At 39.5% G+C, this 18,604-nt stretch overlaps 1 protein-coding gene across 2 annotated transcripts in view; it reads left to right on the top strand.

Moving 5' to 3' along the window:
* Positions 1-18,604, top strand: part of PTPRO (protein tyrosine phosphatase receptor type O) — a 262,845-nt gene that overhangs the window by 190,972 nt on the left and 53,269 nt on the right. For both annotated transcript variants that reach the window (XM_065940798.1, XM_065940791.1), the window contains exons 13-16: positions 8,961-9,100; positions 12,605-12,737; positions 14,685-14,805; positions 18,197-18,265. In XM_065940798.1, the coding sequence (XP_065796870.1) occupies positions 8,961-9,100; positions 12,605-12,737; positions 14,685-14,805; positions 18,197-18,265 (463 nt within the window). The remainder of the gene's footprint in view (positions 1-8,960; positions 9,101-12,604; positions 12,738-14,684; positions 14,806-18,196; positions 18,266-18,604) is intronic.

The raw sequence follows: 18,604 nt of genomic DNA, 5'->3' as shown, positions 1-18,604 counted from the left end.
TTTCATCTGTTTGACCTCTCACAAACACATGCAATTTCCTTTGGTTTGCAGAGGAAACCCCCTTTCATTGATTAGGCTGCCATGCATGTCACCATTCCATGGCTCCATTCCTCGGCACAAGACAAATCGATACCTGTCCTCAACATATGTCTCCCCCATTTCTCATCACGGTGGTTTTCTGAGTAATGCTGAAATTTGCCAGCTGTCCACAGCCCTGTCACACGATTTCAGCACTTTCTTAGAAGCATTTGTCCTGCCCACTGTAAAGTGACTTGCATGTTTTGCTTGTTTCTCTTCAATATATTACAAGAATCTGGATGCTGGACTGATGGGACAGCTATTGTGATGTCTGGCACAGATTTAAATACACAAGCAAGTTCCTGCTCTGGAAAAGTTGGTCTTCTGGACAAAGGCAGTTTCCAGAAGTTTCATCATCTGGAAGTTTCATCACCCCAGTTATATGGAAGTTAATGGAAAATGTTCATGTGTTTAGGAAGGAAGCCGGGTACAGAAGGGAGACCCTTAACTAGAAGCACTTGCCTTCACAGTCAGATTGTGTCATCTTAGAAAGGTGACTCCGGCCCTTTGACTTTCAGCTGCCTTTTCTACAAAATGAGGGTCTGGACTAAATGATCTTTAATGTTCCTCTCAGCTTTAGGATTTATTCATAACTGAGTTCAGAGTAAAGGCAATGAGGTAAATGACACAGTAAAAGTAGTGACTTTTTTCCTGGGAATTGTGCAATATGTAAATCCTAACTTAAAAAAAAAAAGCCAAGCAGAAACACATATTCCCGGAACCAACAAAGGAGGAAGTAAGATCTTTTGTTTTAAACTTAGTAAAGTTCAAAGAGAGATTTCTCTGAAAAATGCTATAAATCTTTAGAAGTTACTTGAGCTGTAGTACCATAAACTTACCCAATGATTCCTAGAAAAGGATTTTACTCTTGCCATCATTAAGCCATCAAGAATTTATTTAAAATGTAATGAAAACAACAGGGCTTCCCTGGTGGCTCAGTGGCAATGAATCCACCTGCCAATGTAGGAGACAGAGGTTCAGTCCCTGGGTCAGAAAGATCCCCTGGAGAAGGAAATGACATCCACTCCAGGATTCTTGCCTGGGAAATCCCATGAACAGAGAAGCCTGGTGGACTACAGTCCATGGGGTTGCAAAAGAGTCGGACAGGACTTAGCAACTGAAAAACAACAACAATGGAAGTGACAGGGATTCCTGAGAAAATTCTATGCTCTGTACATAAAATGGGCCTAATGTAATTTAGTGCTAAACATTTGCCTGAATTATTATATATTCTCCAGTGTTACTGTAAAAGTTCTAATTACTTATGAAGTTTATGTAGGAAAAGAAATCTCCTGAAGTCAATAAGAGAATAGGCCTGAGAAATGTCAGATCTAACAAAAATGTCTTGTTTAATAAGCATCCTCCTCTTTTTAATTTCATGGCATATCAATCTTAACTCACCCTTAGGGTTTTTTGGGGTTTTTTTTTTCCTTTCAAAGAGTGCTCTCTTCTGCAGATGTTGTTTTTAACCAAGTTGAATGTAATTTATGCAGCTTACACCGCTTAAGTCACAGATGTTTTCTTTGGCCAAGTTCTGTGGTTTACACTGCTTAAGGTAGAAGACTTGAGTTGAGAAAAATAAAAATAGATTTCAAAGACTTACTATTCTATAAATGTTAAAGACCAACTTTTGTGCGAAGAGGATGGTAGCAATTTACTGTCAGTTAGGCTGAGGACTGAAAATAGATTTTGCCGTGTCAGTCATTTTTTACATTGTTTTTCTATTGAATTCTCCGTATCTTCAATGTCACACATTTGTAAACTGACTCGCCAATTTTAAAGGTGTAAAACACAAACGGGAGAAAACCAGTTGACTTTCATGGATAGCATCTTAGCCTCATTAACATAATTCAGTCGGCAGCTAAATGAATGGGTCACATTAAAATAAGAAACAATATAATAACTGTCAGAGAAAGATGGATTTTAGGCAATAAATATCTTCCATTCTGTTCCAAGGCTGAATATTACACCTGACTCCCTTTGGAATTCCCAAGGAAAGAAAGAGATTTGTACTGGAGCAGAGAATGAGAATCAAATACTTGCTCATACTTCACTGGAGATCACCATCACTCCCCAGAGATCCAGTGTCGTGAACCTCTCATAATCCATCCTCCATTAAATGGTAGGGAGAGCATCATGGCTCTCCATGCAGCCCATGTTCTGTGCCTGGTACTTGATTTCCTATAAAATTAGGTTGGATTCCCAACTCAAACAGAAGTGTCATTGAAGGGGAGAGATGAGAAGGAAAGAGAGGGCCAAGTAGTCAAGTAAAACACTTGCAGTGTTGAGAGTATTTAAAAACAAACAACTGAATTCTGTCCCACGGGGAGAGCCTGGCTCCTGGAAACAAGTGCTTGAAAAAGCACCCAACCCAAATGTGTTTTTCTTTTCACAAACCTGTGATCCAGAAATAAAAATTTCCATTCCAAAAAAAATAAAAACAAACAACGCTGTGGGCCTTACCTGCCTGTCCAGTGGTTAAGACTCTGTGCTCCCAATGCAGAGGGTGCAGGTTCGATCCCTGGTTGGAGAACTAAGATCCCACATGTCTCAGAGTGTGGCCAAAAATTAAAAACAAATAGCTGTGTATCTATATCCCATTTTGTAAAAATAGCAAGCCTGTCTCCTTTCCCCATGTCCATAGGTTCGCAAATCAAATATCATGGATTCTGAAATTATTTTAAACCAAAGGACATCAGACATGGAGAAGAGGAATTTTGAAAAAAATTTAAAATATCATTTAGATAGAAAATGATAACCAGAAGATGTTCTGTAACTATTATGTCCATGACTCTTTGTTATATACAGTGTCTTATATACATTAAATTAAAGCTCATTTACTCTTCATAACATTAACAAAATCTTCATATCTCTCCCCTTTGTGAACTAGACTGAATTTGATATTTTGAGCAGTAAGATACTGTATTAGCTTGCTAATACAAAATATTAGCAAATTTTGGGGCTGCCAAAACAAAATACCACAGACTGTGTGGCTTAAACAACAGAAATATATTTTCTCAAAGTTCTAGAGGCTAAAAGTCCAAACCCTAGTGAACTATGCACTCAGAGCATCTAGATTGTCCCTCTATAGTTGCAGGAAAACCAGCTCAGGGCTCCCGCTGATTCTACATTATGGTGAGTTGTATAATTATTTCATTATGTATCACAATGTAATAATAATAGAGAGGCTTCCCTGGTGGCTCAATGGTAAAGAATTTGCCTGCCAATGCAGTAGACGTGGTTTCAATCCCTGTATCGAGAAGATCCCCTGGAGGAGGAAATGGCAACCCAATCCAGTATTCTCCCCTGGGAAATCCCATGGACAGAGGAGCCTGGAGAGCTACAGTCCATGGGGTTGCAAGACTTGGACACTTAGGGACTAAACCACCACCAATAATAACAGAAATAAAGTGCCCAATAAATGCAATGTACTTGAACCACCCCGAAACCATCTCCCACCCCACCCTTGCCCCAGATCAGGGAAAAATTGTCTTCCACGAAACCGGTCACTAGTGCCAAAAAAGTTTAAGACCACTGTTCTCAGCCATCCTAGGCTGACCTTGCCTTCTCATGAGAAGAGACCCAGCAGCAGGGGGACCGTCTGACCAGTTTCTGCCAAGAATTTCCAGACTTCTCTACCAAACAGGAAGGAATGTTCTAACCCAGCATTATCCAGTTCAAATATGGTGAGAGCCACTTATGTAATTTTAAATTTCTAGGAGCCACACTACAAAACAGTAAAAAGAAATAGCTGAAGTTGAATTTAATATACTTTATTTAACCAGTAAATCCAAAATAGTTTCATTCCAGTGTGTAGTCAGTATAAAGAACTATTAATGAGATATTGTTGTTCTTTCTTCACACTAAAATAAAGTCTTTGAAGTCCAGTCTGTATTTTGCTCTTATATCATCTCTCAATTTAGACTAGCCAGATTTCAAGCATTCAGTAGCCACATGTGTGTAGCACAATACAGTCCTAATATTTTATTACATCCCCTGGGGCAAACGAGGCTTCCCTTGTGGCTCAGCTAGTTAAGAATCCACCTGCAATGCAGGAGCCTTGGGTTCAATATCTGGGTTTGGAAGATCCCCCGGAGAAGGGAATGGCTATCTGGAGAAAGGAATGGCTACCCACTCCAGTATTTGGGGCCTGAAGAATTCCGTGAACTGTATAATCATGGAGTCACAAAGAGTCAGACACAACTGAGTGACTTTCACTTTCACTGGAGCAGATATTATCCTGAGTAGTGAAATTTAATTAGTAGTCACTCCTAATCCAATTATACTTATGAAATACCTCAACTTATGAAATATTGTGATGACTTACTTTGTTTTCTTCAGAATAGCAGTGTGGAATTTCTCCCCAATCTATCTAGGAAAATATCCCTACCACAGAGATCATAAGTCTTTTCAAACAGGTGACTTGTGAATATTTCTCATTGACCTACAGAACTGAAATTCATGCTTTCAGAAAAAGATGCAGAAATAATGGGTACAGTGATTTTGGAATAATCTGTTGCCTCATATACCACCTGAGGAAAAAAGAAATTGTTACTTGGCTGTTAGAGATTCCAGATCCTTTGGATATTTTCTTAAGGATCGACTCTTCACCTGCATCCACATTCTCAGCCAGACCAGAGGAAATGTGTATTCCAGTATCTCTTATTTCTTTGGTCACTGACAATACTTCTAATTCACAACAGTCTTTAACTCTGCCACTGAGAGCTGATGACTTTTTACAAATATAATCACCTTACAAAAGCACAGAATGTCAAAATTCAATGCCGACATGTCTGATCTTACTTGATGCTTGAATCCTAACACCTCTGGTTAATGAATCTTGACTTAGGTTTTAAATCTGTCAATAGGTAAGATTTATTGCATCCCTACACGTGGCTAGTTCAAAATGAAGACAAAATAATTCATTACACACGACCGCAATTCTTAAAGGACAGAGTGGAATCAGGACTTCACTCACACAGATCACACAGGAAATAGTTCAGGGTTAGAGAAGGTCAGAGAAGGGACAGAGCCTCAAGAGACAGTCATCAGATAAGGCTTGAAGCAGAAGGTAAGACTTTTTCTTTAAGATGATCAGAAGAGCAGAAAGAACACACTGAGGGTTGAGAAATACATGAGTTGAGAAAGAGTAATGCCTGTGTCATGGTCAGCAAGAAGACTGGCTTTACGAGGACAGTATGTCTGTGTGGGAAAGATGGTGGTGACGGGTAGCATGTGGCCAAAGTATGTAGGATCTTTAACTTAGCATACAGTAAGCTCCCTACATACAATGAGTTCCATTCCAAGAGCATGTTTGTAAATTCAACAAAGTTAGCCTAGGTACCCAACTAACACATTCAGCTATACAGTACTATACTGTAATAGGTTGATAATACAGGCAGGAAGAGTTACTGGCTGGAGAAGGAAAGGAGGTGGGAGATGGGAGATGGTGGAGCTGAAGAATCGTCAGCAATAGGAGACGGAGGGCAAGTTGAAATTTCACTCACACCTCTTTTTGATGGCCCAGGTTCTGGTTCCTTGCTGGATTCAATTCTATCTATAAAGATACTATACCACTGTACTCTACACTTAGGTGCACAAAAGCACAACCACTTGTAGAGGATGCACACACGTGATGATGTATTGCCAGACATATGCACTAACAACATAATTGAACATGTGAATGCATTCGGATCTTTGAAAGTTTGCAGCCTGAAGATTAATATGTAGGGAACTTACTGTATTTGGATTTGACACATTTGAAATTGATCAGAGTAAATCATTGCACAGATAGAATCTAACCAGAGTGAAGTGGTGTTTTTTTGACATAACAAAGGATCAAGTAAGAGGCAGGGAAAAGGAGTAAAGGACTGTTGTAATGATTGCTAAGTGTAATGATTGCTAAGTGTGATGGCAAAAGCCTGGGTGTGCAATACAATAAGAAAAATTAACAAAAGGAAGAGATGAAAGGAAGTATTAAAACGTAGTGCAAAAAAGGAAGAGGAAAGCCTCAAAACTGTCAACTGTTGTTGATGAGAGTATCAGGGAGAGGTGGAAAGCAGAATTGATTTGTGGATAGGCAAGGACTCCATGTTCCATTTTAACCTTATGGAATTTGGGGTTAATAGTGAGACACTTGAGTAAACACAGATGGGAAATCAATCAGATTTGGAGATTAGGATCTGGACAATGTTCATATCAGATGATACAAGGGAAGCCCAAGAATATTGGAGTGGGTGGCCTATCCCTTCTCCAGGGGATCTTCCTGACCCAAAAATCAAACTGGGATCTCCTGCCTTGCAGGTAGATTCTTTACCAACTGAGCTATTAGGGAAGACCAAAATACAATTCCTTCTTCCCCGGGTGGGACTCATACCCACAGTCCCTGGCTTAAGGGGCCAATGCCTTATCCATTAGGCCATAGGGGCTGATTCATATCAGATAGCCAAACTGAATTTATCAACCCAATAGGAAAAAATATAGAGATAATTTAGGTGTTCTAATCACTGTCTAAGAAACTCACTCTGAGCAGCAATTCTGTAGTGAGCATCTTTTAAAGAGACATAACCCAGGCTCATCCTAACAAATCACCCGTTTCTGCCTCAGACAACCTCACACTTGCTTCCAACCTTTCAGGTTCTACAGGAGTCAGAATCATTGGAGGATTTGGTCTCTGATTCATAATCCAAATAGCAGTGACAATTATGAAGGACATAAGAAGTGGAAGTAAACCTCTGTGTTTCATCAACACTCTTCATCAGAGGGGAAGTGAGATGGTACAATGTTTAGAGGAGTAAATGATTCATGGAGAACGAGAAAGGGGTCCTGACATCTATTGTGAATTATGCTTGCCCAAGACCAACTCATCACTTTATTCCTTCAACTCTTCTGCCCAGCCTTGTTAGGTTGCCTCTGGAAAGGAAAAATAATTCTTTTACAGTTGGACACAAACTTACTCTACTGCAGTAGGTCACATCAAGAAGGATTCCGACAAACTTCTTGGTTCTGGACATGATGACGATATTCCAGAAAGAAAGTCCAGACCTTCCTGCACAAAGACACATCATTTCTCAGAGTAAAATGCCCTCTAGGGCTTTTTCAAGCCCCACTAAATGCCAGGAGCCTTAGAACAGACTTGGGAGGGTGGGACAGAGAATGAAAAGAAATTCAAGTGACAGGTAAACAGTGCAGATATTTGCCTGTCATGCCTGTCATGCTAATGGGCAGAGTATGCCCACTACGTGAACCTGACAGCTAGACATTTCCAAACAAGCAGGTAAGAGGGACCCTGGCTTGAGAACTTGGATTCAGGCAAAGCATTCTATGTATTGGAGGAACTTGAGAGAAAGGCAACGCTCAGAGAAGAGGGGCACAGGCAGAGGACCAGGAGAGGTTCAGCAGTGGGTGAACAAGACAGCAGACCAACACCCAGAACTGGGGAACAGATGGGCATCTGGTATCAAGCCAGCAAGCCCAATGACTCAATTACTGGAAAAGTATATGAAAGGGCACAAACAGAATGGTTTGCTTAACTAGTGGAATACTTTATTGATCAAGATTAAATGTCTAGGGAATTCCGTGATGGGTCAGTGGTTGAGAGTCTGCCTGCCAGTGCAGGGGACACAGATTCAATCCCTGGTCTGGGAGGATTCCACATGCCATGAGGCAGCGAGGCCCACGTACCAAACTACTGAAGGCCCAGCACTCTCCACGCGCCACAGTGAAGACCCAGCACAGCCTAAATAAATAAAGGAAATTATTTTTATAAAAAGATTAAATGTCTATAGAGAACAGACTTACGGATACAGAGGGAACCCGAAGTGATGAAGTGAAAGTCGCTCAGTCATGTCCAACTCTTGGACTATATACAGTCCAAGGAATTCTCCAGGCCAGAGTACTGGAGTGGGTAGGCTTTCCCTTCTCCAGGGGATCTTTCTGACCCAGAAACAGAACTGGGGTCCCCTGTATTGCAGGAGGATTCTTTACCAACTGAGCTATCAGGGAAAAACTGAGAGAATAGCACTGAAATATACACATAACCGTATGTAAAATAGATAGCTAATGGGAAGTTGCTGTTTCATAGAGGCAGCTCAGCCCTGTGCTCTGTGATAACCCAGAGGGATGGGATGGGGTGGGAGGTGGGAAGGAGGTTCAAGAGGGAGGAAACATATGTATACCTATGGCAGACTCATGTTGATGTATGGCAGAAACCAACACAACATTTTAAAGCAATTATCCTCCAATTAAAAATAAATACATTTTAAAAAGATTGCCTAAATGAATAAAATAAAGAAATCAGTCCTCTAAAATTTTATCAATAATCGACTCTTCCATCAATCTTTTTCCTTAAAAAATTGTGTTATCTCTTTAGCTTTACCCCTCTTAATTTTGTCTAAATTTTCAAGAAGCTATTCCTCTGACTAAATGATTCCAAATAATCTCTCGAGAAAGGAAGGCGGGTTTTTGGCCTTGACACCAGACTGGATCTCTCCATTAGAAGGGAGCACATCACTTTCATTTTTCTGTCTTTTCAGTACCAACTTGTCTCCCAGAAAGTTCTGTACCTATGGGCAGTGCTAATTCCATTGTAGCTGCAGCAAGGACTATTAATAGATTATGGCTATAATAAAGCTGAAGTAAAAAACAGAAGTGTCCCAAAAAGAGAAGTATAAAATGAAAGAGGATAAAAAGGCAAAAAAACTTCTGCCTTCTGAGTTAGACGACAGTCTTGGTGAAAGGATATATTTCACAAAGCAATAAAAAATCTGTAAGGTGCTTTTAACTACCTGTGTTTGAATTTTTTTCACCTATTTTATCCTTCTGATTAGTGAAGGAAGGATACATTAGATGAAATTAATGTTTTAAAACTTATCTTTGCTCAGAGCCAGCTCCTCCAAAGTCCCTCTTTGCAGTGAATAAAACCCAGACCTCGGTGACTTTGCTGTGGGTGGAAGAGGGAGTAGCTGATTTCTTCGAAGTCTTCTGCCAGCAAGTTGGCTCCAGTCAGGAAGCAAAACTCCAGGTACCGTATGTTCAGATTTTCCTTTTCTGAGTTAATTTTGATTAAGGCTCATTATGTGAGCAAAGTGAAAATCTTTTTTTGAATGATATAAAAGGAAAACTCTGCATGTGTGGTTTTGTGTTCCAGTGATAGAAATTGAAAATTAGTCTTAGAATGGGCCCCAAATATGTTATAATTAACTTGCCAAACCACAGTTTATTTTCACCTTTGTATCATTCTCCTGTCTCCAGTTTTTAGCCACTCCAGGTCATGCTGGAGAGTTAAATTGAGGTGGTTGTCTGTTGGCCATGAAATTGATGTAAAGTATAAAAACACACTGCTGTATAAAATATAATTTAACAAATATGAACTAATTGGCATTTATGTGGCAGACATTGTGTGGGACACAAATGTTAGAATCAATATTGTGGTTGTTCAGTCACTAAGTTGTATCTGACTCTTTTATGACCCCAATTTAGCCCACCAGTCTCCTCTGTCCATGGGATTTCCCAGGCAGGAATAGTGGAGGGGGTTGCCAAGCCCTCCTCCAGGGGATCTTCCCGACCCAGGGATAGAACTCGAGTCTGCTGCATTGGCAGGCAGGTCCGTTACCACTGAGCCACCACGGAAGCCCTGGTATAATCAAGGTGCTTTGCTGTGCCTAGTCGCTCAGGCATGTCCGACTCTTTGACCTCATGGACTGTAGCCCTCAGGCTCCTCTGTCCATGGGGATTCTCCAGGCAAGAAGACTGGAGTGGGTTGTCATGCCCTCCTCCAGGGGATCTTCCTGACCCAGGGATTGAACCCAGGTCTCCCGCATTACAGGTAGATTCTTTACCATCTGACCACCAGGAAAGGCCAAGAACACTGGAGTGGGTAACCTATTCCTTCTCCAAAGGAACTTCCCAGCCTAGGAATTAAATCGAGGTCTCCTGCACTGCAGGCAATTTTTTACCAGCTGAGCTACCCAGAAAGCCTGGTATAATCAATACCTTCAATTATTTTTTCATTTAATTGTGGATATTACACTAGAGTAGAAATAATTAAAATGAAGTATAAGTGCCAGAAGTGAGACCCATATTACTAAGAGAATTTAAAAGATATCAGTAAGGAGGATGGCATCACTGACTCGATGAACATGAGTTTGAGTAAACTCTGGGGAGTTGGTGATGGACAGGGAGGCCTGATGTGCTGCAGTTCATAGGGTCGCAAAGAGTCGGACATGACTGAGCAACTGATCTGAAATGAAGGAGGATAATTTTATTTGGGAAAATGAAGGCTGAGATAGGTGAGTGTTAAAGATTTAGAGTCACAAATAACAGATAAGATGAATACTGAGTTATCCACCAGGTTAAATTGAATGGAAGGAGACAGATGAGCCTTGGGGTAACAAAACCACAAGACAAAACTATATTACAGTCAGACATGGAAGAAAAAGGACAAATTTTTGAGGCATGTCACAAAATACAGTGCAAAGATGAATACTATGAACATAAATAATTGATGCTTTTTAAATAGTGCAGCTCATGAGATTGAAAAGAAAAAAGGATTTCTAGCAGTATGAATCTTTTTATACTGAGTGTTAAATATAATTTGCTTTGATTTCTCTCCCCTTTTGATAGCCTGGTCTACAAACGTTATCTCTTTTTGATTTGTACTGAACAGCTGAATCCTTTGGATCCCAAGAATCCTTTTGGAAAAAAGCTGCTCTGCCAGTAGTGAATTTAATTCTCTGCAACTACAGTAATGTCTTCCTTTAAGAAAATGATGATCAGGCAGCTACTTTATACAACTGAGTCCTGTTAGCAAAAATCTTTTCCCAGAAGCATTCTTTTATAGGATAGTGAAAGAAGTAGGAGTGTGAAATCCTTGCTGATGGCGCTCATCTCTTTAGGTAGAGGTGTTTCTGACCCTTGTTTTGAAAAAGGATATTATGCTGGCTCACCTTTTTATATTGTACAGTTGTACTTGTCAGTGGATGGCCATTGGCCCACCAAATTAACAACTTTACTCAAGAATAAGTTAACATTAAACATTTTGGAGGACACAGTGTCTTAATGCCCTTGGTGGATGCTATTTAAAAGCAGAGAATGTAGACAAAAGGGATAGTGCTCTTAATATATAAAAGTGAAAGTCACTCAGTTGTGTCCAACTCTTCCCCATGGACTATATAGTCTTTGGAATTCTCCAGGCCGGAATACTGGAGTGAGTAGGCTTTCATTTCTCCAGGGGATCTTCCCAACCCAGGGATCGAACCCAGGTCTCCCTCATTGCAGTCAGATTCTTTACCAGCTGAGCCACAAGGGAAGCCCAATTTTCAAAGATCTACTACAAATAAAAAAGATAAAGATCAGCAACCAAAAACAGCTATTTCATAGAAAATAAATATAGAAGGCTCTTAATCACATAAAAAGATGATCAAGCTCACTCATGGTGAAAGAAATGCAAAATAGAACTACAATGAGGGACAGTTTCCACTAATAAAATGGGAAAAGTTTAAAAAGTTTGCAAATTGTATACAACTTGTTGTGTAAAAACAAATGTAGGGAAATGGGTTTGTCATGCCCTGACGGTAGGTGGGACCCTTGGAAAATATCTATGGGAGATAATTTGTCTATACCTTTCAAAATTAAAAAGATATAACTTTTTGACCCAGCAGTTCAACTCCTAAGAATATGAGTGTTGCATATGTATGAGTATTCATACATATACATATACACACAAATATATTCACAGGTTTTGTGCATGAATGTATATATGTATATATTGTTGTTTAGTCACTAAGTCACTCTTCTGCAACCCCATGGACTATAGCCCATCAGACTCCTCTGTCCATGGGACTTCCAGGCAAGACTACTAGAGTGTGTTGCCATTTCCTTCTCTGGAGGATCTTCCAAACACAGGGATCTAACTCATGCCTCCTGCTTGGCAGGCGGATTCTTTACCACTGAGCCACCAGGGAAGCCCTTGTGTATATATATACATATATACATACATGCATATATAAAATGAGTGTGTGTACATATGCATATGTTCCCATTAATTGTGAAACTGTTGAATTGTTTATAACAACAAAAAAATCAGATCACTTAGACATTTGTTAATAGAGGACTGGCTAAATAAAATATGTTCTTTCGATGGATTTCTATGGATCCCTTAAAGTGAAATAGCTTTATCTGTACTGGTGTGGAAAGAGTGCCAAAATATACTGATAACCACAATAAAAATAAGTAGAATGATGCATAAACTATGTTATCACTGTATTCTTATATGTTTATACATCCATAAAATACAGATGGAAAGAAAAAAAAAAAAAAAACTACCTTACAACAGTGGCTGCTTCCATGAAAGGTAATTGGGTAGATGGGAAGTGCCGAAAGAAGGAAACAGTTTTCATTGCTTCCTTTTTTGTTTTTTCAATTTTTCTACTCTGTCTGCATGTTCCCTACTCAATTATGAAAAGTAATTTAAAAGCCAAACTAGATGCAGAAAGCATAACATTTACCTTCTCTTCTGCACCTCCAGGAACCAATTTCTGTTTCCTCTCACGTCGTGACCATCTCCAGCCTCCTTCCTGCCACTGCCTACAACTGTAGTGTCACTAGCTTTAGCCATGACAGCCCCAGCATCCCTACATTCATAGCAATCTCGACAATGGGTAAGTACAGGCACCAGTGAAATCTGGTATCTTTGGAAATTCTTTCTTTCCTGATTTGCCTTAATTTTTCCTTTTAAATATATATAATTCATCTTTTCTAAAAAGAAAACTCACATTTCCCTGGAAAGTTTCAAGCTCTGAGTTCAGGGAAACTTTAATTCCAGTCCCAAACTGTGCTTACTGATTATGTGATTTAGGGAACGATAATTACTATTCTGAAACTTTGTTTTTTCATCTGTAAAGCTGGAGTGATAATATGTACCTGTTGACATGTTTTGAGGCTTAGAAATCAAGTACCTAAAGCTCTAGTACATGCTGTCTAAATGCTAGTTGTTTTCATCATCAACTTCATCGTACCCATCACCCTCTTCAGTGGTACCCACAGTACTGTAAGCAACTCAGGTGCATCTGTTGTAGTCTTGACCTTGCACTCTCACTGATTGAATAATGGTGAACCTAAATTACTGGACCAAAGCCAAAAATTTCCAGTCAAATAGAATGCATAATTGGGCAAATTAGAAATTAATGAAAGGTTCAGTATAATGTTGTTTCCTTTTTCTTTCCCTGAGTTATATTATTTGTTTTACTCCTCTGCTTACGTCTAATTCTGTCATCTAAGACCCTCCCTGAAGCTGCCTGTAATAAAGCTACTCTTACCATCACATCACACCTTTAATGGGTTCATTTTCATTTACGTATGTAAGCATTAATCATGTTTAGCCACTATATCCAGTGACCACTAGTAGAAACGTGTATTTTTTTTTCTGTTTTTAGTTTCTGCTTTTTCAGAAGAAAGAGCAAAAATGGACCTGAAAAGCGTACTAATGGTCTCTCATTTCAACACCCTTTTCCATTTTCTAAAAATACTTTAATGTTCATGATTCCCTGTCATCTGTACAGCAACCCAGTGAAACAGGTGATATTATCAAATGTATTTACAAGTGAAAAATGAGGCCAGGAAAGACTGATATCAGAGCTTCCCCAAATGGAAGGTAGTAGTCCAGCGAACTTGAACAATCTCTTCAATGAGTCTAACATTCTTCCTGTTCTAATACTTCTGTCTATACAGTGGAGCCAAGCTGGCCCACATGGGAAGTGGCAAATGCCCAAAGCCTCAGGGACTGTGCGGGTTGGCCAGTACTGTGATGTTATGATCAGTGCCGAGGATGGTGTCTCCTCTTTTCCTCTGATCTGCTTTTAAGAGCTTTACAAAAATCTGTGATGTATATTCACACCTTTAACATTCTGATCTTCTGGGTAGTATGTAAATTAGGCAATGTGTAAGTGCACTAAAGGTGGATCATAGGAGGCCTAGTGTATGAGTTATAAGCCCTGTTCTTAAAGGCCCTAAATGTATTAATAAGTTTAATCTCTTGAGTTATGCAGATAGAAAAACCTCCAAACATATGGTTACAGATCACCAGAAAGCCTGCTGCTAGCGATGCATTAAGGGCTGCAGCAGATGGCAGGGTGCTAATGCCTTTTTCATATACATTATTATGTGAGGGAAATACACAGTTGTGATTTCTGACTTGAAAGTCATGGACATAAAATAAGAGCCTACCTCTCTCTAAGCTTTTGAAAATGTTAAACAGTGGTGATACATGATAATGACTTCTAGCATTTTTGTTTTCAAATGAACTTAAATCATGACACAGGCATTCTTTACACTTCACGGTTTCCTTTAATAAGAATGTCCTGAACATGGGTCTTTGAAGTGGACTCAGTTCTTCCACCCACCCAAACACTGTCAGTCTGTTCTACTAAGTAAGAGTTGACCAGCAAGAAACCATCGTTGACTCGGAGAAATGTCATTGTTGCTGCTGTTGCTGTGATCATGAGTCTTTAAAGACAAATAGTCTTTAGATTAGATGGGATATGATGAATGGTGCTATTAGTTTCCATGTCATGGAAGCTCCATTGAAGATGTATGGCTTTTATCTTTAGTTACAGAGATGAATCCCAACGTGGTGGTCATCTCCATGCTGGCCATCCTCAGCACACTGTTAATTGGACTGCTGCTTGTTACTCTTATCATTCTTAGGAGAAAGCATCTGCAGATGGCAAGGTAAGGTGCATTTTGCTCAACTTTTACCCATAGGCTTTAGAATATTTTTCTCTATCATGTGGGCTTCTCTGGTGGCTCCGAAGGGAAAGATCTGCCTGCAATGCGGGAGACCTGGGTTCGATCCCTGGGTTGGGCTTATCCTCTGGAGAAGAGAATGGCAACCTACTCCAGTATTCTTGCCTGGAGAGTTGCATGGACAGAGGAGCATGATGAGCTATAGTCCATGGGGTCCCAAAGAGTCAGACACGATTGAGTGATTAGCATGTTTACCATGTACGTGTAGCTTTTACACAAAGGCTTCCCTGGTGGTTCAGTGGTAAAGAACATGATTGCCAATGCAGGAGACATGGGCTCGGTCCCCAGGTCAGGAAGATTCCCCTGGAGAAGGAAATGTCAACCCACTCCAGTTTCCTTGCCTGGGAAATCCCATGGACAGAGGAGCCTGGCAGACTACAGTCCATGGGGTCATGAAAGAATCAGACCCAGCTTAGTGACTAAACAACACAACAATGGCATTTACACACCTAAATTGTACAGGGGTGAGTTTACTTTTAGTTTTTAATGCCTATTTCTATTTTCTGTTTTCTAGGTAGACTTTTCAATATTGTTTTAGAAACCATTACCATTGAAATAGTAAAGCAAAGGATTGTTTGTTTACACACAGTCAGACCTCTTACTGTCAATCTTATCATTTTAAGTAGCCCATATATTGGGGTCCATTCATTGTATTTGGATACTTCCAAACATATTTTGGGCTTCCCTGGTGGCTCAGATGGTAAAGAATCTGCCTGGAATGCGACAGATACAGATTCCATCTCTGGGTGGGGAAGATCCCCTGAAGAAGGGAACAGCAGCCCAGTCCAGTATTCTTGCCTGGAGAATTCCATGGACAGAGGAGCCTGGTGGCTACAGTCTGTGGACTCACAAAGGGTCGGACACAACTGAACGACTAACATTTTCACTTTCGCTTTCACAATATTTTGGGGTAAAAGAAAGATCTATCCCTACTAAGTATGATAAATGAAAGGAATTAATATATATGGAGACCACAGAGAAGAAAAGAAATCCCTTTCCTCATTAGTTCCGTTGAAGCTGTTTTATCAGAAAATATTTGTTGAGTTTATGGAAAGGTCCTTTCGAGTCCCCCTGTTAGTTCTGTTCCTATTACACAGATTTGCAGGCAGTTTCATTTTTCTTGCTGTTAGGAAAGCCTTTTGATTCACGATTTTGTGGATTCCCTATTCCTTTGACCACTGATGCATTTCTTATCAGAGTGCATCCTCAAGTACTTTTTGTTTGGAAGTTCTTAGCATATAAATGGTATTAAAGCTATAGACTGGAGGTAGTCTAGGAATGAAGTGTAAATTAGAAAAGAGGGCCCTGGATTAAGCACCCGAACCATCTAAGATTTTTAGAGAGAAAATGAAAGATAATGGCAAAAACAAAGCTGACAAGAGGCATCCTGTGGAGTGGAAGAAAAATTAGGAGAGTGTAGTAGCCTAGAAGCAAGGGAAAGAGCATATATCAAAAAGAGATGATAACAGCCCTGCATTAGAGATTAGTCAGGAACAATACCGCAGCAATAGCGTAGTGTCATAGGAAGCATGCGATAAATGTTAGCTGTTAATAGTAATAGTGAGGGGGGTTGGTAACAGAAGTAGAGATGGGAGTAAGGGTATTTATGAAGGTATTGTTGCAGGAGCATCCTTTGTGATGCATACAGGCAAATATTTAGGAGGAATGATTCTACTTCAGCCAGCTTGTCATCGGAGCAGAGATTCTTAATATTTTTTGTACATGTTTCTCTCTGGCAATCTGATGAAGCCTGTAGATCTCTTCCAAGAATAATGCTTTCCTACTAAATGCATAAAATAAGACACATAAGATTAAAAAAGAAAATAATTATATGAAAATGTGGCAATCAAAGTATTCAGAAAACAGATGAGTTGTATGCTTCTTTATTAACACAGTTGATAACAATATTTAGTAGGAAATCTAAGAACTCTCAAATTTCATCAGAGTGATGACAATGAACAATATTTTAATACCCGCAGCAGGTCTATCGTAGAAAAAGTCTTCAGTTTCTATTAGCAAATCTCACAAGTGCTGATGGTGTCATTGGGGCTTGTTGCATACTTTAATACTTGAGGCAATTACTACATTTCAATTATAAATTGTGAAAATAAAGATGTGTTTTTTTCCCACATACGTTCATAGAGCTATAAATTCTATCCTTGGACCCTAGATTAAGAACCGTTGAGTTAGAGAGTAAAAGAAATCCCATATACAGGAAATTGATATAGGAAAATTAATTGATGATGTCCAATTTATAATATATACCACATGAAACAATAATATGTTAGTGTGCTTTTCAAGGAAGAAAGCTATTCTTAGAACACCAAAGAGGACAGACGGATAACTGAAGTAATTACATGGTGCCAATAATGTCAGAATCTCTGCTTCAGTTCTGAATAAGCCCATCAATTTTATAGAGAGAAAAAAATGAAATGTATGCACCCCAGTGAGCTATGTTATTTCCACATGTTAACCAAAAGATGGAGAAAGCATGAGAATTATGTTTACCTTTTCCCTCCACTTCTGAAAAAAAAAAAAACTTTAACAATATTTTTTACTGACTGCAAAAGCCAATCCATTTCAGTATGTATCACTCTTATCTCAAGTGATGAATAATATCGGTGTAACAACATAAGAGGAAAGTTTTGGAGGGAGAAAACAGTTTGATCCACCACCTACTAAAGAGGAAATCAAAATGCTATAAAAACAAGGAATAGTTGCTAAAAATGGAAAACCTTTAGTCTATCTAAGAGCATTTCTATACCTTAATAGTGAAGGTTTTGTAAAAAAAAAAAAAGAATAATAATAATAATAAATGTATTCTACCCACTATAGTTCATTCAACAGTTAAGAGTTACAATCATGAGTGCACTTTGGTAAGGATTGTGAACCATATCTTTTCAGCTTCAAACTTGACTTGAGTGTGTGTGCCCCTGTGAAAAATTTTGTCTTTCTATTTTGCATCATATCCAAATGCGGGATGCAAGCAACTTATATTGACTTTTTAATTGTTAATGCTCTGATGGTTAGTTATTAAGGACTCTTTTTTGTTGTTCTTCAGGAACCCAGTTGTGTCTCTCTGTGCCCCCATGGACTCTGGCACACCAGTCTTCCCTGCCCCTCATCATCTCCCAGAGTTTGCCCAAGTTCATGTTTATTGCATCAGTGATGCTGCCCAGCCATCTCATCCTCTGAGATGACATCAAGGCTTTTTATCTTAAGATAACTTTTTACCTTGACATAAAGACTCTTTTATGTCAAGGTAAAACATGCTCTGTCAAATGCTGATCTTGATTTTGTGGTTCTTTTCCAACAGGGAGTGTGGAGCAGGAACTTTTGTCAATTTTGCATCCTTGGAGCGGGATGGGAAGCTCCCATACAACTGGTGAGTACTGTTTTGCAACAAGTCTCTAGGTAGCTTGACTATGCTGTGTGTGCTCCAAACTTGATCGTGCTGTATTTGGAAATAGATGGTTTTGCCTGGTTATCCTTTCATAATTTCAGTGATGGTGAGCTTGAAGATGACTTCTTCACAGAGTACATTAGCATATATAAGCTTAATTTAACTAAGAAGGAGAGAAAATGAGGTGGTCAGCCCTGTACTGATATATTACAGAAAGGAATGAAATGAAGCAGTTGTGTGAGTTGCCCACAGCTGGGCTGATGAAGGGTTAATGCAGGAGGGTGATGGAGGAAGTGTGGCGGAAGATGGAAGAGGATAGTC

Source organism: Muntiacus reevesi, chromosome 1, assembly GCF_963930625.1.
Source record: "Muntiacus reevesi chromosome 1, mMunRee1.1, whole genome shotgun sequence".
Taxonomy (NCBI): domain Eukaryota; kingdom Metazoa; phylum Chordata; class Mammalia; order Artiodactyla; family Cervidae; genus Muntiacus; species Muntiacus reevesi.
This window is presented reverse-complemented; position numbering and strand designations above follow the sequence as displayed.